General features: G+C 37.4%; 7 protein-coding genes across 60 annotated transcripts in view; 1 reads left to right on the plus strand and 6 right to left on the minus strand.

Moving 5' to 3' along the window:
- Positions 1–239: 239 nt before the first annotated feature.
- Positions 240–2415, minus strand: LOC107996174 (uncharacterized). 3 transcript variants are annotated; one of them, XR_003697310.2, is made up of 6 exons: positions 2210–2368; positions 1356–1560; positions 1087–1289; positions 884–1026; positions 649–778; positions 240–522 (listed from the first exon to the last, which is right to left on the minus strand). XR_003697310.2 is itself a non-coding variant. In XM_017054094.3 (5 exons), the coding sequence occupies exons 1-5, from the start codon at positions 2315–2317 to the stop codon at positions 426–428; spliced, it is 756 nt and encodes a 251-aa protein (XP_016909583.2). In that variant the 5' UTR covers positions 2318–2415; the 3' UTR covers positions 240–425. The 3 variants fall into 3 exon arrangements, 2 of the variants coding, with proteins under 2 accessions (XP_016909583.2, XP_061939881.1); XM_017054094.3 differs by lacking the exon at positions 649–778 and having other exon boundaries at positions 2210–2415; XM_062083897.1 differs by having other exon boundaries at positions 521–778.
- A 330-nt stretch (positions 2416–2745) lies between these two features.
- On the plus strand, positions 2746–6242 carry LOC107996168 (carboxypeptidase B-like). 2 transcript variants are annotated; one of them, XM_028665921.2, is made up of 7 exons: positions 2860–3175; positions 3415–3609; positions 4600–4710; positions 4919–5052; positions 5135–5310; positions 5399–5627; positions 5706–6242. In XM_028665921.2, the coding sequence occupies exons 1-7, from the start codon at positions 2881–2883 to the stop codon at positions 6066–6068; spliced, it is 1503 nt and encodes a 500-aa protein (XP_028521722.1). In that variant the 5' UTR covers positions 2860–2880; the 3' UTR covers positions 6069–6242. The 2 variants fall into 2 exon arrangements, with proteins under 2 accessions (XP_016909569.1, XP_028521722.1); XM_017054080.3 differs by lacking the exon at positions 4600–4710 and having other exon boundaries at positions 2746–3175.
- On the minus strand, positions 6188–7520 carry LOC107996170 (venom peptide isomerase heavy chain-like). The gene is made up of 4 exons (XM_017054081.3): positions 7353–7520; positions 6906–7221; positions 6528–6843; positions 6188–6449 (listed from the first exon to the last, which is right to left on the minus strand). Exons 1-4 carry the CDS (start codon positions 7447–7449, stop codon positions 6279–6281), a joined length of 900 nt encoding a protein of 299 aa, XP_016909570.1. The 5' UTR covers positions 7450–7520; the 3' UTR covers positions 6188–6278.
- A 142-nt stretch (positions 7521–7662) lies between these two features.
- LOC107996165 (trypsin-1-like) lies at positions 7663–9200 on the minus strand. The gene is made up of 4 exons (XM_028665922.2): positions 9020–9200; positions 8601–8907; positions 8091–8400; positions 7663–8006 (listed from the first exon to the last, which is right to left on the minus strand). Exons 1-4 carry the CDS (start codon positions 9069–9071, stop codon positions 7842–7844), a joined length of 834 nt encoding a protein of 277 aa, XP_028521723.1. The 5' UTR covers positions 9072–9200; the 3' UTR covers positions 7663–7841.
- A 771-nt stretch (positions 9201–9971) lies between these two features.
- Positions 9972–11516, minus strand: LOC114577315 (trypsin-1-like). Its single transcript, XM_028665923.2, has 4 exons — positions 11474–11516; positions 11038–11326; positions 10315–10630; positions 9972–10130 (listed from the first exon to the last, which is right to left on the minus strand). Exons 1-4 carry the CDS (start codon positions 11514–11516, stop codon positions 9972–9974), a joined length of 807 nt encoding a protein of 268 aa, XP_028521724.2.
- On the minus strand, positions 11180–17484 carry LOC107996167 (carboxypeptidase B-like). 2 transcript variants are annotated; one of them, XM_028665920.2, is made up of 11 exons: positions 17349–17484; positions 16058–16372; positions 15874–15973; positions 15630–15735; positions 15047–15208; positions 13744–13957; positions 13423–13653; positions 13153–13337; positions 12413–12575; positions 11474–12242; positions 11180–11326 (listed from the first exon to the last, which is right to left on the minus strand). In XM_028665920.2, exons 2-10 carry the CDS (start codon positions 16258–16260, stop codon positions 12224–12226), a joined length of 1383 nt encoding a protein of 460 aa, XP_028521721.1. In that variant the 5' UTR covers positions 16261–16372; positions 17349–17484; the 3' UTR covers positions 11180–11326; positions 11474–12223. The 2 variants fall into 2 exon arrangements, with proteins under 2 accessions (XP_028521721.1, XP_016909567.1); XM_017054078.3 differs by lacking the exon at positions 17349–17484 and adding an exon at positions 16617–17045.
- A 269-nt stretch (positions 17485–17753) lies between these two features.
- Positions 17754–20705, minus strand: part of LOC107996164 (tensin-1) — an 87233-nt gene continuing 84281 nt past the window's right edge. For all 50 annotated transcript variants that reach the window (XM_062083848.1, XM_062083852.1, XM_062083847.1 and 47 more), the window contains one exon: positions 17754–20578. In XM_062083848.1, coding sequence (XP_061939832.1) covers positions 20419–20578 — 160 coding nt within the window. In that variant the 3' untranslated portion in view covers positions 17754–20418. The remainder of the gene's footprint in view (positions 20579–20705) is intronic.

The raw sequence follows: 20705 nt of genomic DNA on the forward strand, positions 1-20705 counted from the left end.
CTTCTAGATTAACAGGATTCAATAATGATGATGGAGATGTTAAATAACGAGTGTTAAATCATGGGAGTAGGTATTTGAAAGTTCCTTGCAAATTCAATGGATTAGTACAATCGATTCGTTACCAGATGGCGACTGCGTCTTGATATTATTCACGAGCGAACGAAATATTATAAAAAGAAGGGAAATGCATTTTCCTAGAATTAATTTACGATTCTCGTTGCTCGTGTCTCAAATTGTGATTTAGTTTTAGAAAGTTTTATTTCGTGATAATAATTCGTCCTTGTGATTTCTTTTTCTTTGCCTTTCAGTAACTATAAAGTTACGAAATGCAGTTTTTCTCATTACTTCTCGTACCCATTATAGGCATAATTTTTTGAATCCGTCTGAATCCTTTCGTTTTTGAAATAAATTTATATATATTTTAATTACACATCTAGTTTCTTCATCATATAATGGAACACGGCCAGAACCGAGAAACTGAAACCTAATGGTATAGATGTTGCTTTTATCCATGCCCAGATACTGGAAATTAACAGATAAATATTTATTATAATTTATTAATCGATTAAAAGTTGTACTTATTCGAAATTACATTTAATTTTAATACATTTTAATAAATTTATAGTTTTCTATAGATCAATTACATACCTTTTATTTCTTATACTATATCCTGCATTTCTACTGCATTTTTTTTCTCTACAAGATATAATCAAATACTACGATTTACGATGAAACTCATATATATATATATATATATATACTTTAAATTTATACATTTCTAAAAAAAAAATTAAAAAGTTATAACTAGCAAAGATTAATAAATACTTAAAAGACTACGATTCTTCTACTGCGATACTTTATAAAAAAAAATTGATCGACTTACTTGTAAATATTGTCATCCACTTTAAACGGAGACGGGGTAGGAATGGAACCACATTCGAAGATAATCACGGGTTTAATCGGCACATCATCAGCATCCGTTTTCGTCTGCTCGATCTTGAAAACTACATCTTGCCCTTCGATCACCTACAAGAAAAAATAAAAGTAAAAGTTTCTGCATCCTCGACAAACATATTTTCTCGTTACCTTTCCAAACACGGTATGCTTTCCATCTAACCAGGGTGTAGGAATAGTCGTAATAAAGAATTGACATCCATTCGTATTCTTTCCGGCATTCGCCATGCTCACGTACATGGGCGCATTGTGACCAATCTCAAAATTCTCGTCGTCAAACGTTTTCCCATAGATACTGATCGATCCAGTACCGTCTCCATTCTCTATATCTCCACCTGAAAAGTACCAAAAATTAACGAATTCCTCTACAATTTTTGTTAAATAATTCCATTTTGAATTACCCTGTATCATAAATTTCTTAATCACTCGATGAAACGTGCTATGCTTATAAGTTTTCCCTCCAATCCCTGTAGTGGCTAAGGTGAGAAAATTCTTCGTAGTTTTAGGCACGATATCACTGAATAACCCTATGACGATTCTTCCCACTGGATGATCGTCTATCATAATGTCCAGATACACCTGGTCGATTACAGTGAGATTGTTTTTCTGGAATAAAATTTGACAAGTTAGTAAAAGGGAATAAAAAAAAATTAAAATTAAAAAGTAAGTATTGTTTGTCTAATCATCAATCGATAAATCCTGAAAATTGTGAATGGTGGTTTAATCGTGTAATCGAGAAAACGAGATGACGAATAATTTCATGCGATGTCTCGTGAATAATTCTCATCCCGACTAAATTTCCACGACTTTCACGCACGTCAAGTTTCTAATGTCCTCGCCAAGAATCGAACGCGTATTAAGCAGATGAGGGAAACCTTATGCAGTCCAGAAAAGCACAAAACGATGTACTTCGATCCTCTTTTATTTCTTTCGTAATCGAGCGATGGAAATTCATTCCTCGGAATTTCATCGGAAAAATCACCGTTTAATATTCTTAACGATTTTTTAATCACTTCGTCATCTCTTTTCGATCTTCTCCCAATTCTTCTGCTATCTCAAAAATGGAATTTCTTCAACCTCGTTACAGAAATTCCATTATTTCCAAATTCCAATCTTCGTCCTTCTTATTTTCTCTTATTCGTTCTTCATTACCAAACAATATTAAAAAAAATCTCGCGACGATTTTCGGATAACGGTACGCAATTGAGACGCAATTGTATCAGTGATATTTCCAATGTTAAATTCGAAACGATACCTCGAAAGTTGCGACCAATCCGACCAGGCAGGCTATCGCCAACAAAATCTTCATGATTTTACGATTTCGTTTAGAATGAGCCGTGTCCCCCGATAGTTGCAGCTTCATAATTCAACCCGCACTTAAATGCGATCAGAAGCACCACGCGATGACCGAATGAGCGCGAGGACGCTTGCGCGGAATATTCCTTGATTGAAAGCACGTTGATACTGCTTTAAATTCGTGTGACGAAATAACTACGTATCGTTGACATTAGTTACAATAAAAATTGTAACAATATATGTCATTAAATATTGATAAAATCCTGGTAAAATTAATTGTGTAATTATGTTATCGTATTACATAATCATTAAAGTTAATTTTATACGTTTCATATTTTTAATTTTTAATCTTTAAAGCTCTCCATCTCGATTCACCATTTCGTCAAGAGATCTCATCGAATAACGTATTAAAAATTTTATCTACGCGTAAGTGGTAGATAAAAATATCGATTGATGAATTTCATGGAAATATATTTCAATTTTTTCAAAGATGGGGTCAAAGATCCTCGAAACGATCCGCGATCGAGAAGGATCGAGGCGAGCTCGTTAAGTCCCGTTACTCCCGATCGTCGACCGGCTCGAATATTATAAAAGCAGGGACTATTGTCGATCCAAGGACAGTTGTTCGCGATGGAGAGGACCAGTCGATCACATAATGCACGCTTCATCGCGTGCGTTTCCTTTCTTTTTGTCGTTGCCGTGGTCGCCGAGGCGGCGGCGGTGGTCGATCGTCAGAAACGAGAATTCGTGATCCCCGACTGGATCGAGATCGTGGACGAGCCTGCCCCGGAAAACTCGAAGACGATTCAAAGAGCGGTCAGAGTGAGGGATGCCAAAGTAACTTACGATGGTGCTCAGGTTTGGAGGGTGGAAGGGCACAAGGACATAGTGTCGAACGTCACCATGGACTTCCAGGAAGCTGGATGTTCGTAAATTTTTCCATCCATTCAGAGAGAATTTTTAAAATCGAGAGTTTAGTTTCTTGATCGTAAGGATTAAAAGTTTAAAAGTGAATGGAAAAAAAAGATCGTGTCGATTTTTAATTTAAAAATTGGATGCGAATATCCATCGACGTTTCTAAAATTAATTTATACAAAAATAAGATAGAAGTTGTGAGAGGATAAAAATAATCCTCTTATTTTTATTTCTCTATTCTTTGTACAGTATTGTCGTTATGGGCTGGCAACGACACAGCAGTAGATGTAATGGTACGTTCAGAAGAAATTTCGAGAGTGTCTCGCTACTTGAAACAAAAAGACTTGAACTATCAAGTAGTGATCGAGGATTTGCAGAAAGCGATAGACGAGGAAAATCCATCGCTTTCCGAGCAAGAGATGGAGGAGCTGCAAGGCCGTAAAGGTTTGCACCAACGATATTTCATTGATCATCGCAATTCCATCGCTTTCCTCCTGCCTGATACTTCTTCTTTCTCTTCTCATTTGCCCGAAAATCATCGCCATTTATTAGCAACCGCGACGCTTTTACGATCGATTTCGCTCATCAGGATTGCAATTCAACTACGTTTCGCTTGTTATTTTATTTGTTCCACTGACACGAATGATGACGTTTGACGACTCACTCACTTAAAGAGTTATCGCGCATTCGAGTCACGCGGCGAAGAAAGCCGGGAACGTCATTCATACATAGTCATCGGTATATTCGAAAGTGATTTCGATAAGTGTATTTTATCGACGATTTATTATCGGTTTTGATTCGTTCTGAATAATCGCGTGAAATCGTGATTTGATTAACGACATTTTAACACCTTCGTGTTTTTTTCGACTCGAGGCTCTAAACGTTCACTTCTTGCCTACGCTACTTTTGGATTCGGCAAAGAGATTTTTTTCAGCGTCGTCAAAAAGAAAAAACACCTTTTCGACCGGAAAGTTTACCAGGTTATTGCCCTCGTCACGATTTAACCCGTTAACCTAGTTTCGATACGTCGACAATGTTGATTAACATTAACAGTTATGTGTGTCCGCGCATCTCCAATTCGACCAAAGATGTTTTCGATTTTGTTGTTTCTATCGCGGTACCGTTATTTGCTCCCAGACAGTCTCCCAGATGCGCATTGGCAATTGGCCCGGTTCGAAAGTTAGCGAAAACGAGAACTCTTGAATCTTATTACATCTCGACAAATTTTCTTCAACAAACGATACAATTTCTTGATACGATTTTACCGATCGAATTATACAACTGCTTCCGAATCGAAAAATTCATTTCGCTTATTATGTTTCATTAATTAGCAAAATTTCTTGTACGATCTTCCACGACAAGCTTGAACGACTAACTAACGACTAAGGTCATAAATACACCACTGAATACTGAGCTTTTTTAGTAATTTTCTAGCTCGTTACGCTTGGTGGCAGAGAGTCGCGATCAGGCCAAGTAAATATTCACGTCCTCTTCGTTATCCTGTAACTAGCGTGTACGGTGTCGGTGGCTCTTGGCAATTTAGGGGTGAGGCTCTTGCGCGCATAACCCGCTTCGTCGATTCAGAATAATTCTATCTTTCGTTTGAACATTGAATTTATTGAAAAAAAAAATCAATCGGATATCAATTAATTCGAATCCTCGTCTCTGAATCCACGGAGCGGAATATTTTCACGTCTCGTCCAAGGACACCGAACGTGCAACCTCTGAATAATCTTGAAGGTATACCCGTCAGGTCATCGAATGGAATGGACCAGTTACCACCGACTCGAGGACATTCACGGATACCTCGACTACCTGGCTGACACTTTCCCCGACGTTTGTTCTGTCGTCACCATCGGTCACTCTGTCGAAGGGAGGCCTCTCAAGGTACGTATTTTTACGAACGATACAAAGAAGAAAGAAAAATACGGGCAATGCGATAAAAAGGAAAAAATAATCCGCGAGATAGGTTATAAGAATAAGCAACGGAAAACCAAATTCCCCGGCATTGTGGATCGACGGAGGTATTCACGCTCGAGAATGGATTTCTCCGGCCTCGGTCACTTACGTTATCAATCACTTGGTCGAAAACAGCGAGACACTCGAGGCCGATTATTATATTCTCCCTGTCGTGAATCCTGATGGGTAAATTGAAATATCTCGTATCTGTATATCCGTGTATACAAAGAGTATACGGTTAATTGGCTCTACGTTTCTTCCTTCCGTTGGGCAGGTACGAGTACACGTTTACGAAAGACCGTTTATGGAGAAAGAACAGGAAGCGTTCGGTGGGCAGTCTGTGCACCGGTGTCGATCTTAACCGGAACTTCGGCTATCGATGGGGTGGCCTGGGAACCAGCAAAGATCCTTGTCGGGAAATTTACGCTGGCTCAGGCCCGTTCTCTGAACCGGAGACCAACGCCATTCGATATTTCTTCGAAGCTAGCTCCGCCAATTTTAAAGTGAGACCATTATTGATTCATTATTAACCGATTATTCAATTTTGGAGGATCGATCGCTCACTCGTGTTATGTATCCAGGCATATCTGACGTTCCATAGTTACGGCCAATACATCTTGTACCCTTGGGGCTACGACAAACGGGTGCCGCCTGATTACGCGGATCTCGACGCCGTTGGCAAGCAAGTGTCTACGGCAATGAGGAAGGCGGACGGGGCAAGAAGCGTTTACACGGTTGGAAACAGCGCCACGACATTGTACGCGGCTTCCGGTGGCTCCGACGACTGGGCGAAGGCCATCCTCAAGATGAAATATACGTACACGATCGAGTTAAGGGACACTGGCAAGTACGGCTTCGTTCTACCATCTCGTTACATTATCCCAACGGCTAAGGAAGCGTTGGCCGCGGTCATGGTCGTCACGGAAGCTTGCAAATCTTTGTAATTCGTTGAATCGTAGCTTAAGTTGTATAAATAACAATAACTATGTTAATATATATAATTACGCGATATGTATATGTACATTATTATATTTTTATATATATGTATATGTAGGAAATAAGATGATCGAAAACGGAAATTATTTATTGAATAAAAAACAAACAAGCGTTAACAATGATTCTTGAGGTAATTCTTATCCTTAGCAATTATCGATTTACGAGTAATTTAACATGATTATGGCGATCCACGTGATGAAGGCGGAAACTCTTGTGTAGACGGAGGGTGCGTTTTTCCTTCCGCAAGGAAACAAACCCCACGAAACTATTCCCACCACCTCCGCTTCATCGAACCCGTTCTTCGTCACTAAAGGCCCCCCCGAGTCACCCTGAAAAATTTGATATATTTTCGAATTAGAAAATGTGACGAGGGGATCGATCGAACTTTTCCTTTTTTATCATTATACTTTGCAAGCTGCCAAACTGCCATCCAAAGGACCAGTGCAGACATTCGTCGGATGAAGAGGATTCTTTTCCTTCGGTTTTAAACTTTTCGCAATCATCTTGTTGCACAATTGGTAATTAATGATCGGGAGTATGGCTGCTTGAAGATTCTCCGGCGATTCGTGAGCCTGGCTCCTTCCAATACTACCCCACCCAGTCAGCATAGCGTCTCCAACGGGAATCGTATCGGGATACGGCAAAGAAACGGTGGAGACGAAAAGATTCAACTCGAATGGTCGTTCCACTTGCATCAATGCGATATCATACGGCCCTACGCGCCTGAATTCGATATTTCAATTTTTCGAATCGTAATTGTGTGCGGATGATAAAAAAAATCTCACCCTTCGTATCGTGGATGAACGAACACCCTGTTCACCAATCTCTCCTGTTCGGTCTCCTCGATCATTTTCAATTTGTACTTGCCGGCGAGTATTCGAAATTCTCCCATGGGTGGTGACAGAGTTTTGCAATGGCCAGCTGTCAATATCCATCCCGCTGTTATTAAACTACCGCCGCAAATGTGTTTCGTCGGGATTTTTCTCCTTGGATCGCCCCACTGCACCGACACCTGCCAAGGGTGCAACCCTTTCTCCGCGTCCCTCCCTCCGACGATCCTCGTTGGTCTTTGCGCCAACATCGCTATGCTCGAGATCGTCTCTAACGAGCGATGAAGAGACGAGAAGAATTGAGTTCAGATAGGATTAATCCATCGGCTCTATCGTCTAACTTTTTAGATAGCAATAACGATACGATAAAATTGAATGAAATTTCTTTTTTTTTCCTCTCACCCTCAACTTGTGCACACCACGCCAGACTTATTAAGCGAAGAATTAGTAACAATTTTCCGTGAACGCGATTATTCGTCATTTCGTGGAACTGTTTCATCACCGAGGAATCGAGATCGAATGACGAGTGTCTAGAAGGCGAAAGCAGCCGCGGAAAAGCACATATCGAAGAGGAACTGGAATCATTTCTTCCTACCTACAACAACCTACACAACTTGGAACAACTAGAATTTAAACTAGTTTATCGTACCTCGACGACAAACTCTTTTTCTCCCATCCCTCCCCTTTCTTTATCCATTAATGGCTGGTTGAATGGTGTTGAAGAATTTTTTATTTCTCGTATCAAGAATAGATATAACTTTTGAAGTGATTAATTATAAATACAATTCTTTATATTTTGCACAATCTCGCAATATACTTATAAAACATTTTATATTTTTATCGTATATATCAAAACTCTTTAATCAATAAGATTATTAGGAATTAAGTTATTCAGCTCGTTGCCATGATGTGTCCAATCCAGGTGAGGAAGGAGGAAACCTTGGTGTATACGGACGGAGCACCGACGGTTCCACATGGGACGATTCCCCAAGAAACGATTCCAACGAGTTCAGCTTTTCCAGTCGTGTTCAGTGCCAGCGGACCGCCGGAATCGCCCTTTGATCGCGATTGAAATTAATTCGTAATTAATTTTAATTAAGTTCAAGTCCATAAATATCTCGAAGGGCGAGTGATACTTACGCTACACGCGGAGAAACCACCGGTGAGCGGTCCAGTGCAAATGTTAGTCTCGTGCAACGGTGAAGGACCAGTAAGTTTTTCTATGGCTTGTTTGCAACTGGTCAGATTGATCAACGGCAAATCGACCGTTTGAAGTTTGTTGGGCATTATCGGGGTATTGGTTCTCGATGTCGATCCCCAACCAGTCAAAGTCACGTTTCCGGTTGGCGTGTTCGATGGAGCACTTGGAAGATTAATCGGTTGTACAACGCTGCCCAATTTCAATGGTTTCGCCAGTTTCAGTAACGCAATATCGTAGGGAGCTACATCTCTGAAATTAATAAGGATAATACGTTGAATCTGTAAATTAAAGAGGATAGATAGATCTGGAAAAATAATCGATGAACAAATTAATAGTACAGTTAATATTCTATTCTAAATGAAATTATTTTATAGATGAAAATTGAGAAGAATCTTAGGAGAATCTCTATTATATATTCGTTTTTTAAATTTAAGTGACGTTTCAATTACCCTGTGTATTTCTCGTGCACGAACGTTCTCTCAACCGCGATACTTTGCTCGGTGCTTTCCACTAATTTCAAGTCGTGCTTTCCGGCTTTGACTATGAAATCACCGTAGCTCGGAACAGCCAGGACACAGTGTCCAGCCGTGACTATCCATTGGTCGGATAAAATCGCACCACCGCAGAAATGAGAGTAGCCGAACAACCATCCCCATTGCAAAGAAACTTGCCACGGGTATTGTCCTTGTCTAGCTTCGTTTCCTCCGACTATGCGAGTGTCGAATAACGGTATTCTGAAGCCACGATAGGATTTTGCTGTAAACGAGGAACGAATAATTGGATCGAATAAAATGCGATCGATGAAAAGTAAAGATGAAAAATTTGATATCTGATTTTTTACGACGATCTATGTTAAAATTTCACTTACCAGAGGCGATCGCCACGAGAAAGGCGATGTAAAGAATCAGTTTGAGAGACATTTTGATAATTTGAGATATTGCATTCTGGGCACAGTTTATATAGATCGTGCGTTATCGATATCAGGGAATCGAAAAAATTAAGGTTTAATTCATGGAAGAGTTATTGATAAGCATAAGATTACAAAGTTTCCACAGTCATCTATTCCGTATTTATTATTTTTATAGAATTGATGGTGCGCTTCTTTTATCAGTTTCCTATGTAAGAGAATGTTTTTTCTTAGAATTGTGCAATGAGTGAATTTTAAAGTGTCTGTACTCGAATCGTTCTATTTTTTTCACATCGGGCACGAGATAACGATAATAATAATTAAAGTAATATTATTATATATATATTTACTAATTAAGGTTATCGGTATTGGTGACGCATTTAGATTTTTAAATATTATTTCTTTCTTTCGCAAATATTTTATATTATATGTAGAAAGATTTTCTATCATAAGATCTAAACATTTGATAATTTTTATGAATCATTGTATTTTAATAAAAAATAGGAAATGAAATTTTTAAAAAAAGAAATTTATCTTATTTATCTCTGTTTTCTTTTTAATTAATCTTTCCGATTTATCTACATTGATTAATTTTTAATCTTTTGAATTGTAATTTATCGTATTTTATTATTTTATATTATTTTATCGAATTAAAATAGAAGACAAAGGTAAAGTGAATAAAAATTTCGAAATCCTTTTTTATTGTTTTATTCGAAAAATTCCAATTATAAAATTTTATTTTAGAGATTTTTTGTTTTTTTTAAATATATCGTTTTCTTTAAATTTTTTTTGTTTTCGTTAAATATATTAATTTTTTTTCCTTTATTAAAATTTTGTTTTCATTATTAAAAAGAATTTTACAAACAAACTTTGTCAAATCAATCACAAACCAATCAATCAATCATAATCGAGCTTAAGACATATTTTCATGGATCCAATTTACGTAAGAGGCCACACGAGTATATACGGAGGGCATGTGAGATGATCCACAGGGCATCATACCCCATGAAACGATACCAACTTGTACAGATTTTTGACCCACCTTTTGGGCGAGCGGGCCGCCAGAGTCACCCTATAAAAATAAAATAAAAGATTTCTTAGAATAATAAAATCTTTCAACTTTCTTTTTGAATCTTTTCAAATCCACTTTCGTCTCGATGTATAATTTAAAAAGATCTCAGAAACAAATCAAGTTTTAATAAAAAAAATATATATATACAACCATTTAATGATTCAAAATAAATTAATGTACTTACAGAACAGGCAGACACCTCTTTGCCAGCGATACCACTACAGACTTGAGTGTCGAACAATTCAGGTTGGTTTCCAACAACGGATTGGGAAGTGAGTTCTTTCAAGCATTCAGCGTTGTCCAGGATAGGTACATTAGCCTTTTGAAGGATGTTTGGTAAGGTTGGTTTTACTGTTTTAGAGATTGATCCCCATCCAGAGAGTACAGCTTGTCCAGTTTGTTTCTCTCCTTGTTTGGGCAGGGTAATAGGTTGTACCAAGTTGTTGAATTTCAAGGGGGAGCTCAGGACGAGAAGAGCGATGTCGTGTTGCGCAACTCCACTAAAGTAAAATAAAGAAAAAAATTATATTAGTGGAGCACGAGCGATACCGATTTTATTCTAAGTCAACAATTGAAGACCTCTCTTCTTATCTCGTCTCATTTATTTCGAGAATGGGAAATGTCGAGACGAGATTACGTATCGTTTTTCTTGATCAATGAAAAAAAAAAAAATGACGAAGAAGATATTTTGATATACCATTTCAATAATATTTTGATTCCAATATGATTTCCATTTTACTTCTTTAAAGATCATCAAGATTCCATTTTTCTTTCTCTCTTTCTTTTTTTCTTTTTTTCTTTTCCTTTTTTCTTTTATTTCAACAAATTGACCATCAAGTTTTAAATTGATTTTATTTTAAATACAAGATTAGAATAATTCTTCCAAGATGAAATAAATTTTACTCACCCTTTGTATCCTTTGTGAACGATACTCCTTGCCACGTTAACGACTTGTTGAGAAGATTCATCCTTGTTCAGCTCGTATTTGCCAGCAATCACTCTAGACTTTCCAACTTTCATGACGCAGTGTCCAGCGGTCAGGACGTATCTTTCGTTCAAGATGGATCCACCGCACGAGTGGCTGTATTGAGTTAAGGGTGGAATTCCCCATTGGACAGAAACTTGGTATGGGAATTCACCACGAGTGGCGGGGACGCCATCCGTGATACGGGGTTCCAAGGATTTGGCCAAACAGGCTGTAAGATAATATCTATTAATATCTTTATTATCTTAATTTGATAATATTGAATCTTATTAAGATTTATTAAAAATGTAAAAATATAAGTATATTTAATAGACTTAAATAATAAGTGAGATTAATTATATTAAGATTATTTTCTTACCCTGGATTACGAAAATAGTAACCAATAGACACTTGGTGAGCATTGTTATGTACGATTGTCTGTACATAATTTGAAATATCTAGTGGAAATTACGATTTATATAGAATGTTGTAACTCGATATCTGATAATAATTTAAAATTATAATTGATAAGGGATCCACTCGATACTATTTTTACGTCAGATATTTACATTAAAATAAAATCTTCATCTTTGAAAAACGATATTGATTATCGACCAATAAGATTTCAAGATTTCCATCAGATCAAATTTTTTCATCTCCAATAATTAATAATATTCTCAATTATTATTGCTTTAATTAAGGTTTCAATGATTAAATTCGAGTGTTTCAATTGAATAGTTTAATTAAATTGTTAAAATTCTTATAGATATAAAAAAATTAACAAAATCATAATTATATTTATAATAACATAAATTCTAATCGTTTAAGTAAGTATTGAAATGTTTTCAACTCGTTTTTATCTCACAATGGTGAATCACAATTTTTAAAATTTTCATTACATTTCGTTATACGCCATTCATAAATCATTTTAAATTGATCAACCTTGGATATACATTTATTAGATTAAATTATCTCTATGAATAATTTACAATATTTACACATCATCGTTTAAATCAATTATAATCATACGCGATCGTATTTCTATTTAAAACGTATACAATAAATATAAAAATCCCGCTAATAATTAATTTTATTATATTTTAATTCCCTCGAAAAAGAATTTCTCACATCATATTCGATAATTGCTCCTGAAAAAAAATTATCTTTGATTTACATCAATACTAAACATTATCAGCAATGTTATCAATCCCTACAGATTTTTCAGATATTTCATTATTAAAAAACTTTCTAATCTCTGTAAACACGAAGAACGATGAAACTTATTTCAACTCTCAGAAAATGAGAGATCAGTGCTCACGTTACTAAACGAGCGATCGTTCTTATCCCTGCCCAAATTTCACGAGCAGTAGGCACGATTTGCGATGCTGGAAGCAAGAATCCGTATGTTCCTCGATCTCGAAGTTCCAACGTGTAAGCGTATTTTATCCCGGCTACACCCTTGGCCCAATCGTCAGAAGCACCTAAAATTTATCAAGTATTTTTCAATTTTTCTATTCAATAAGAATCTTAGCAAACAGCTAAAATCAATAAGATTTTCATTATCTTCGTTGCAAAAATTGCAAAATTTCTAAGTTATCGTATTTTCATTGACCGTTCCTTTGTCTTCTGAATTTGCTTAAAAGATATTCATGCAACGATATAATTAAATTTAAGTATTTAATATTTTTGTACAAATCTGATGTAAAATATAAACGAAAATCCAAAAAAAATTGCATCACGATTTCTTGATTAATTGCTCGTTCAAAAAAGAAAGAAAAAAAAACATTTCGTATTATTACTTGACACTTTTAAAAATATTTCTTTATTTTTTCTATATATGATCCTATATATAAAATATTAATTCTACATATAATCTCGTCTTTCGGTCAAGTCTTATACTCAACTCAGTCCATTAGTTATCAGTTTAATTAGTTGTTACAAAACAAACACATAAGAGAGAGCACATAAATGAAGGTGAGAATAATTTTTAATTATCGAAACAAGATTGATAAGAATCGTTTACTTTTCACCTTCCATATCTGTGTAATTAATCCGTACCTGAGGTTGGATATAACAAATCGGCTGATGGACCGAGTTGATAATCGGTCCCGTGCACCTTCGAGATCGCCCCTATCGCTTTTTTAGCTACGTTCATCAATTCCGTGTAATCGGACGGTTTCGAATACGTGTATCCCCACGGCACGAGCCACATTTGCGAATAAGAGTGCAACGTCAGATAAACCCTTGAAAAATTTTATTTTATCCATCATTCCATTCACGGAAATCAAACGTGAAATTTGAATCGATCGCCATATCCATCCGATATACCTGATATCCTTCTTATTGGCCAAGATGTAATCGGCCATAGCCTTGGTTTCCGGTTCAGAGAAGGCTCGTGGACCGGCGTAAGTTTCGTGGCAGGGGTCCAGACTGGCCCCACCCTCCTTCACCTCGCCCCAATGGTATCCAAAATTCCTGTTCGGGTCGACGCCCTCGCACTTACCCCATAACCACTTCGTATAATGGTTCAATAGTTGAAGGAAGCTGTAATCGGTGTACCTAGAAAAACATTTATTGACCATTCATTCTTGTTTACGAAGCGTCGAGCTCATTTTCTAAAAAATACGACACGAGGATACGAGATCGTACCGACTGTCCTCTTGATTCTCCTCGTGATTGCTCCTCGTCTTTCTCCACAATCTGTCACTCGTGTGACTGTACTCGTAGCCGTCCGGATTCGCGACAGGTAAGATCATCCAGTCTGAACTCTCCAGCAATTTAGCGTAGCTCGAGTTCTTCTCGACTAACTGGCTGATGATGTAGGTCGCCACAGCGGAACCGATCCATTCGCGCGCGTGCATACCTACCGAATGTGAGGACAATTCGAGAAAAAATACGGAATAACGGGACAGGATCGCGTGGAACGCGTCGAGCATGAAAAATTCTGCCTCCTCGAAACTTCTTTCTTTCTTTCTTTCTTTCTTTTTAAGAAAAATTTCATGCTCCGACAATTAAAGGGAATCGAGGTTAAAATTCATAACTTTCTCCAAGAAAATCTTTATTGCTCGCAAAAAAAGGAAAAAATTTCCAGGAATTCGATATTTTGATTTAATTATATCATCGAGTAAAATTCGAGTAATTAAATTAATCCCAGGAAGAAAGAAGTTTTTCTATTTCTGTACTTCATCTGCATACCTTCCGGTAATTTATTACCGTAATATTTGGTTGGTCGGTCGAAACGGGATAATTAGAAAGAGCTACGAAACTACGCATTAAGAGTATGCTGTACGAGATGCTGACTTATTCATACAGGAATAACTGTTTCTCGAGGTAGACATCGATTCATGCTCGGTGTTTACAGTATGTTTACTTGCTTATAATTAAATGAGGTAATCTCTAGATATAAATTTCTGACGTAATTTTAAACTGGTTTTGCAAGAACCAATTATAAACGAATATTTTATCAATTATATTTAGCGTTATACTTAAAAAAAAAAAGAATAAATAAATAAATATATCATAGATTTCCGTATCTATCGACGAAGAGTAGTATCTTCCTCTCTTATTACGAACCCAAGATCCTATCTTGCTGACCTTGGAATTTTAATCGTACACAGGAAATCATTTCTTTTAAAAAGAAATGAATTCCAGGCTAGAAATTGCTTCGTGCGTGCAGTCTCGCGGAAGGATTTCCACGTTTATTATGCGGAGTATATAACGTCGTTTGAACCGTAAATCCACGGAATAACCAACGAGAATAATAATAAAGAAACCGCTTTCGTGCTGTCAAAGATCAAATGCGCTGCGATTCGAAGAAAATTTGAACAAGGTACGAACGCACCACGAATGTCTGTATAATTTTTCACGTATTCTTCTTCCTCTTCTCTTTCTTTTTCTACCGATGTAAGTAAGTTTTTTCTACGGGAAACATAGTATGGGAATCGAAACTCACCAGCGTCTATCCAGACAGTCGATTTGGATCCATTCCTTTTGTTTCGCCCGTTCGAAATTTTGACCATTTTAATGGGTTGACCCTCGTAACTATGACCTATAGTTATCACTTCGACCAGTTTGGGATACTTTAGAGTCAGATACTCCATGTACCTGACGATCTCTGAGAAAAAAAAGAAACACTCATAAAGATTTTGTTTATAATTTCGTTATAAATTAAAAACGTTGTAGAGCGCGTCGTAACGCTCGAGAATTCTTGTGAATTCATCTAACAGGAATATTATTATCCTGTAGTGGGGAGTAGTGGGGAGAGATAGCTTGGGATATGGTATAGGAGGAAGGCAGGAATGGTAAGAGGAGATTGAGAACGGTGGAGGGGCTACTTGGAACCAGGGGATCATATTCGCGCTGAAAGTTTCCTTTATTAGAAAAGTTCAATGAGAAAGAGTTATGAGTTTGTTTCGCCAAGATTCACGTTTTCCGAACGTGGAATTTCAAAAGTATACGGATTGATGTAACTAACGGATGTTTGAATATCGGAATAATAAAATAAGGAAATCTCCAAGTTCGACAAGTTGTCGTACCTCCATATCGATGATATCGTTTCCAAGTCATACTGTGCCCCTGGCTCGAGACGAGATCGTCGCGTTGTTCCTTCGACATTTTTGGATTTTGATTCGCTATCGTTTTCTATCGCAATAAAAAAGGAAAGAAGCAATTAAACGATTTGTCGTAAAAATCAAATCCCTATCGAGTTTATCTTCGACTCGGTCTTTTTTTTTTCTTTCTTTTTTTCACAATCTACTTTTCTCCGATACCATCTCGTACCTGAATGTTCGTTATCAAAACTTTGAAATCGATTCCTTTGTCTCTAAGGAATATTTTCAGCTCGGAGACAAGATCTGGAGCAACGACTACGTCGGTTGTTCTAGAATAAACGATTATAAAAATAATTCACGCGATCCATAGAATTAAGATTGGAGAAGAGGAAGAGAAAATACACGAAACACACTTGTTGTACATCGGTTCGCTCCAAAATTTAATATCCTCAGTCTCGGCCTCCTTCAGCTCCTTTAACTCTTTCACGTGCCCTTGGGAACTAGGGAACAATCTGATCAATTGATAATTTTTGTAATTCACTCTGTTGGGTTTAGGCTTGCCACTTTTCTCCGTGCCGATGATACTAGTCACGATGGAATCGAGTCCGTTAGCCATCACGGTGAACACAGAATCAACGATGTTCGAGAAAGAAAATCCTCTGATTTCATTATCGATTGTTAAATCATCCTCGGTCTCGTTGTATACGATATCCTCTCCTACCGTAAATCTAAAACAAAATCCACCATTCTTTTTTTTCAAAATCTCCGACCGTGGTTTTATCTTTAATCACTGGAAATCCGATCTTTATCTTCAAATTCCAACGAGCGAGAAATATATTGAAAAATTACAAGTCACGATCGACGATAATGACAACATTCAAATATCATCGTTGAATTCAAAATTGAACAAAAAAAAAAAAGATCTAATATCGAAATTCGAAATTCAGCCACGGAAAATAATATTCCTCCAACCTTGCTTCACGATTCTTCTTATCGAAGGACCAATCGTTATTGTTCAAGGACGAGCAATTGTACTCCCCCGCGGGGAAAAATTCGAAATCGGCGCGCTGCGGTCGAGCCGTGGCTCGATTCGAGGCGATGATCACCGATAAGCCGAACACGAGGCGGAAAATCGAGTTCGAGTCGACAGCCATGGTCGGCCTGAATCAGGCCCGGAATGTACGGTCGTCGCGACGTCTTCCCGTTGACTAATCCCTGTCTGGTGCAAACCAGTCTTTCCGACTCCGTTGCTCCGTACGCGAAAAACGACAATTTCACTGGACCTGCCCCACGGGCTTGACTTACGGGATTTCTGTGCGGTATTCAATACACCTCGTGGGAACTTTTATGGCCTCGTGGATGGTGGATAGAAGGTTAATGGAATAAATAAATTCCACTCTACTTGATCCTTCGTGAAGAAAAAAATCTACGTGGATGGATCGATGATTCATAGCTTTAATTCTTTTCCCAATTCTTGTCGATTATGATTCTACTTATTTATTTAATTATTTTTATTTTTTTGTTTTTTTGAATCGTTCCGAGAGTTAATCATTTATTGCTTATTGCGTCGAAAGCACATCGATTCAACATTCGATCGAGAGGAATCCGGTCGAGAGGAAATATTCTAACACTTTTATTCGCGACACAGCTCCATTCCATTCTAATTCGTTAACGGTAATCGGAGGAGGTAATTCTCTTACCTACCTTGTCTAATCCTTGTTCAATTCTCTTCGAACGTAAAATACGAGGTTACGGAATGAAATCATGCTATTTTTTTTTTCTTTCTTCTTTTGACCGGTTTTCCTTTCATTTTAGCAGGAATTTTACATACTACACATAGATATTTACAAGTCAACGAGGAAAGTAAAGTTTTTACTGTATTTTACGTCGATATAATTTTCACCCGTTCACTTTTGATCATTCTACTTTTGCATCGTTGAAGTAAGGTTATTAATCCAGATTTAGATATAATGACGAGCATGTTTTGTGAGAAGAAACAAGAAAAAAGAAAAAGAGGGGGCGGAGGGGGCAAAGCTGTCATTCCTCTCCATCGTTTCAAATATTAAAACATGTTCTCCTGAAATGAAAAGAGGATTGGATTATTCGGGATTACGCTGCGAATATGATTTATTATCGTTTACAACTATAAGAGCATTACCCGGGTGTTCCCCGGTATATTGCGGCAATACAATTATTGCGTGAATGTACGTAATGATAGAGCGTAAATAAGTAATAATAATTAATAATTATATTATAATAATGACTGGTGTTAAATTAATGTTACTCTGTTAGTCGGCTTTCCACTTGTACGAAAAGAAATTGAAACATACACAATACAAAGAGACGGGAGAATGATCGCGCCACGCGGCCGGAGGAACTCGGCCACGGGGAACGGCATCGAGGAAGAAAATAGAGGAGATTGATCGAGAAGAAAAATCTTCGGATCGATTGTTCTCTTGCGATCGAGATCTGTATCTTGTCTCAGAATTCGTTTTTCCCGTTCGTTCGAGTGTACACATCGAATTTTGACTAGCAGCACGGTGTCTATGACGAAGAAAAAAAAAAAAAGAAAAGTCCCTCGATCTTCGTTCCGTCCATCCATCGACGATCGGATTGGATAAAAGAAGAGGGAGATCCTTGCAACGAGATCCAGACTGATCTTCTCGATCTTGCAGTTCAAGAACAGTAGGAAAAAAAAAGAAGACGAAGGGAAAGTAGGAAAGGAAAAATTTTCGCGACGTCGAGGAACGACGATAAACGATATTTTATTTTTTTCTTTCTTATATCGTGGATCCTCTCGTGGCACGGTATTGTCGTAATTACACGTATAACGATTTTTTTTTCCGTGATAATTGACTGCTTGTCGTCGTCCCCGCCGATCTCATCTTCCTTCGTCGACGCATATTTTCCAATTTTTTTCCTTTTTCTTTCTCTTTTTCTTTTTTTTTTTTCTAGACGAACGAAGGAGGACGTCACTCGCGAGGACGAATCAAATGGCAAGAACCTACGGGGAGTCACCAAACAAAATGTGATGTTTCGATTTCGATACCGCTCTCTACTTCTCATCGAGTATCGTTTATTTATATTCAGTTCCGTCACGTTGACGCGTTTCGAAGGAAAAAAAAAAAAAGAGAAAAAAAAAAGAAAAAAAATTAAAAATTTCTCTTCCTTTTTTTCTTTTTCCCCCTCCCCTCCCCCCATTTTATTCCTCGACCTTTATCGTCGATTCTTATCTCGGTGAGCTCTTTCGGATTGTCTCCTCCTCCCTTCCGCCCGACACTGTGTTTTTCATACTTTCTCGTGTTTCAACTTATTTACAGTTTATTTATAGAACGTTTTACCATCGTAACGTAACGTTGAACCGCTGCTTTCTCGTGGAACATGGCGGGCTACGATACACAGGCACGGCTCCGCACAACGACGTAACATTTTCTTCGATAAACATTACTCGAGAGTCTCAACGTATAACGTGGTTAATAATATATATATATATTATATTATATATATTATATTATATATATATATATATTATATATAATATATTCAACTATATTTTCTTGCGATCTTCCTCTTCTTTTTTTTTTCTTCTTTTCCTTTTTTCTTTTTTTTTTCTTTTTTTTTTTTTATAACAATGTGTACGTACATACGCGTGCAAACTATTCTTTTTTTCTTTTTTTTATTATTATCTTCTGCGATCGAGACACGTACTCGCGAGACTGCGCTTCGAACGCGCGACGATCTTTCCGAGATTCCCGCACAGAGCACGGTCGATTAACTCGTCAACTATAGCTACCAACTATCGGTACGTTCGCTTGCAATAATACGCGTTTTCGCGCAACGGTGTATCTCGTGGTGGAAGCAAAGTATAACGTCGTGTTCTGTAACTTCGTCTCTGAACGAATATATAATGATTGCGATTATAAAAAGAGAGAGAGAAAAGAAAGAAAACGAAATCGATATCAGCGGGACGCTAGTCAATAGTGGCTCTAGATAGATTGCTTTTCGATCGCGATGCGGTTGACATTGGTAGCAGTAGATCCTCTGGTGGAGGTGGAGTTAAGTAGACGTAAAAAATTCGTAGAAAATATGTATATAGAGGAATAATTCGTGATAATAATTCTTAAGGTAAAGATATCCTCGAATATTTTCCATACAAAAATACAACGCAATACAACACGTGGAAGTTGCAATCCCGCCATCGTACTTTGCTCCGGGTATCCGGGTATTTTATATTACTCTACTATCACCTATTAATAATTGTAAACAACGAGTAGTAACGATCGTCGCGTTCTAATTAATTAATTTCATTCTCTTCTGCGATGAAACGTGTGATCACACCGACACGGAGGATGGAATCGAGTTTCATGTATATATATATATATATATATCGTATCATATAAACCTCTTCCGTTTAGAACAATAACGAATCAATTCCCTATCGTTCTAATCTCTACCTAATAGTTTTGCTTAGAACGTTTTCATGCTCTACTGACTCTGTCTCTACGTTCAACAACGCGCCAACATCTATCGACGAGAGTCAAACTAATCGTCGTTTTCGAACGAACAGCACGCTCATACATATATAACTATATTTCTTCTCGGTGAAACGGCGGTCAAGCTGTATTCATTCTTCGCGATGAATCGCGCTTTTATGGGTTTTTTTTTTCTTTTCTTTTCTTCTCTTTTTCTTTTTCATCGATTCTTGTCAGGCCTCGAAGACGAAAAACCGTTATTCATGCATCTTGGAGGACGCGTGAGACGAATAAAAAACGATTTACACGATGTTGGCCTTCGCTATGGAGTTGCCCATCATGACCTTGTTCACGAAATTCACTATGGCCGTGGCTGGTTGTTCCGGTTCTAGCTCGGCGAACACGTGACACTGGTTGTCCGATTTGTGCGCCGGTTTCCTGGCAACGAATCCGAAACATCGACTGGAACGAAGAAACGTCACGATCGTAAGGGAATATTATTTCGCTTCTTTGCAAGTATTAAACTTAAAAAAAAAAAAAAAAAATCGACCGAATAATGATTTCCAAACACATAAAGAAAGAGCAACGT

Source organism: Apis cerana, linkage group LG13 (genome assembly GCF_029169275.1).
Source record: "Apis cerana isolate GH-2021 linkage group LG13, AcerK_1.0, whole genome shotgun sequence".
In the NCBI taxonomy this organism is placed as follows: Eukaryota; Metazoa; Arthropoda; class Insecta; order Hymenoptera; family Apidae; genus Apis; species Apis cerana.

Bases quoted from the DNA above. Each gene is read 5' to 3' on its own strand.
- LOC107996168 (XM_028665921.2), top strand. From the start codon at position 2,881: ATGGAGAGGACCAGTCGATCACATAATGCACGCTTCATCGCGTGCGTT. The intron at 5,053-5,134 runs GTACGTATTTTT...TCCGCGAGATAG, and splicing joins TCGAAGGGAGGCCTCTCAAG to GTTATAAGAATAAGCAACGG. The intron at 5,628-5,705 runs GTGAGACCATTA...TTATGTATCCAG, and splicing joins CTAGCTCCGCCAATTTTAAA to GCATATCTGACGTTCCATAG.
- LOC107996174 (XM_017054094.3), bottom strand. From the start codon at position 2,317: ATGAAGCTGCAACTATCGGGGGACACGGCTCATTCTAAACGAAATCGT. The intron at 1,290-1,355 runs GTAATTCAAAAT...GGTACTTTTCAG, and splicing joins TAAGAAATTTATGATACAGG to GTGGAGATATAGAGAATGGA. The intron at 1,027-1,086 runs GTAACGAGAAAA...TTTTTCTTGTAG, and splicing joins AGCATACCGTGTTTGGAAAG to GTGATCGAAGGGCAAGATGT.
- LOC107996165 (XM_028665922.2), bottom strand. From the start codon at position 9,071: ATGTCTCTCAAACTGATTCTTTACATCGCCTTTCTCGTGGCGATCGCC. The intron at 8,401-8,600 runs GTAATTGAAACG...TATTAATTTCAG, and splicing joins GTGCACGAGAAATACACAGG to AGATGTAGCTCCCTACGATA. The intron at 8,007-8,090 runs GTAAGTATCACT...TCGCGATCAAAG, and splicing joins GTGGTTTCTCCGCGTGTAGC to GGCGATTCCGGCGGTCCGCT.
- LOC107996167 (XM_017054078.3), bottom strand. From the start codon at position 16,798: ATGGCTGTCGACTCGAACTCGATTTTCCGCCTCGTGTTCGGCTTATCG. The intron at 15,974-16,057 runs GTGTGTTTCGTG...CGTTTATTCTAG, and splicing joins AGCGAACCGATGTACAACAA to AACAACCGACGTAGTCGTTG. The intron at 13,958-15,046 runs GTGAGTTTCGAT...CACATTCGGTAG, and splicing joins GACTGTCTGGATAGACGCTG to GTATGCACGCGCGCGAATGG.
- LOC107996170 (XM_017054081.3), bottom strand. From the start codon at position 7,449: ATGAAACAGTTCCACGAAATGACGAATAATCGCGTTCACGGAAAATTG. The intron at 7,222-7,352 runs GTGAGAGGAAAA...ATCGCTCGTTAG, and splicing joins GTGGTGTGCACAAGTTGAGG to AGACGATCTCGAGCATAGCG. The intron at 6,450-6,527 runs GTATAATGATAA...CAAATTTTTCAG, and splicing joins GCAGTTTGGCAGCTTGCAAA to GGTGACTCGGGGGGGCCTTT.
- LOC114577315 (XM_028665923.2), bottom strand. From the start codon at position 11,516: ATGCTCACCAAGTGTCTATTGGTTACTATTTTCGTAATCCAGG. The intron at 10,631-11,037 runs GTGAGTAAAATT...ATTTTACTTTAG, and splicing joins GTTCACAAAGGATACAAAGG to TGGAGTTGCGCAACACGACA. The intron at 10,131-10,314 runs GTAAGTACATTA...TTATTTTTATAG, and splicing joins AAGAGGTGTCTGCCTGTTCT to GGTGACTCTGGCGGCCCGCT.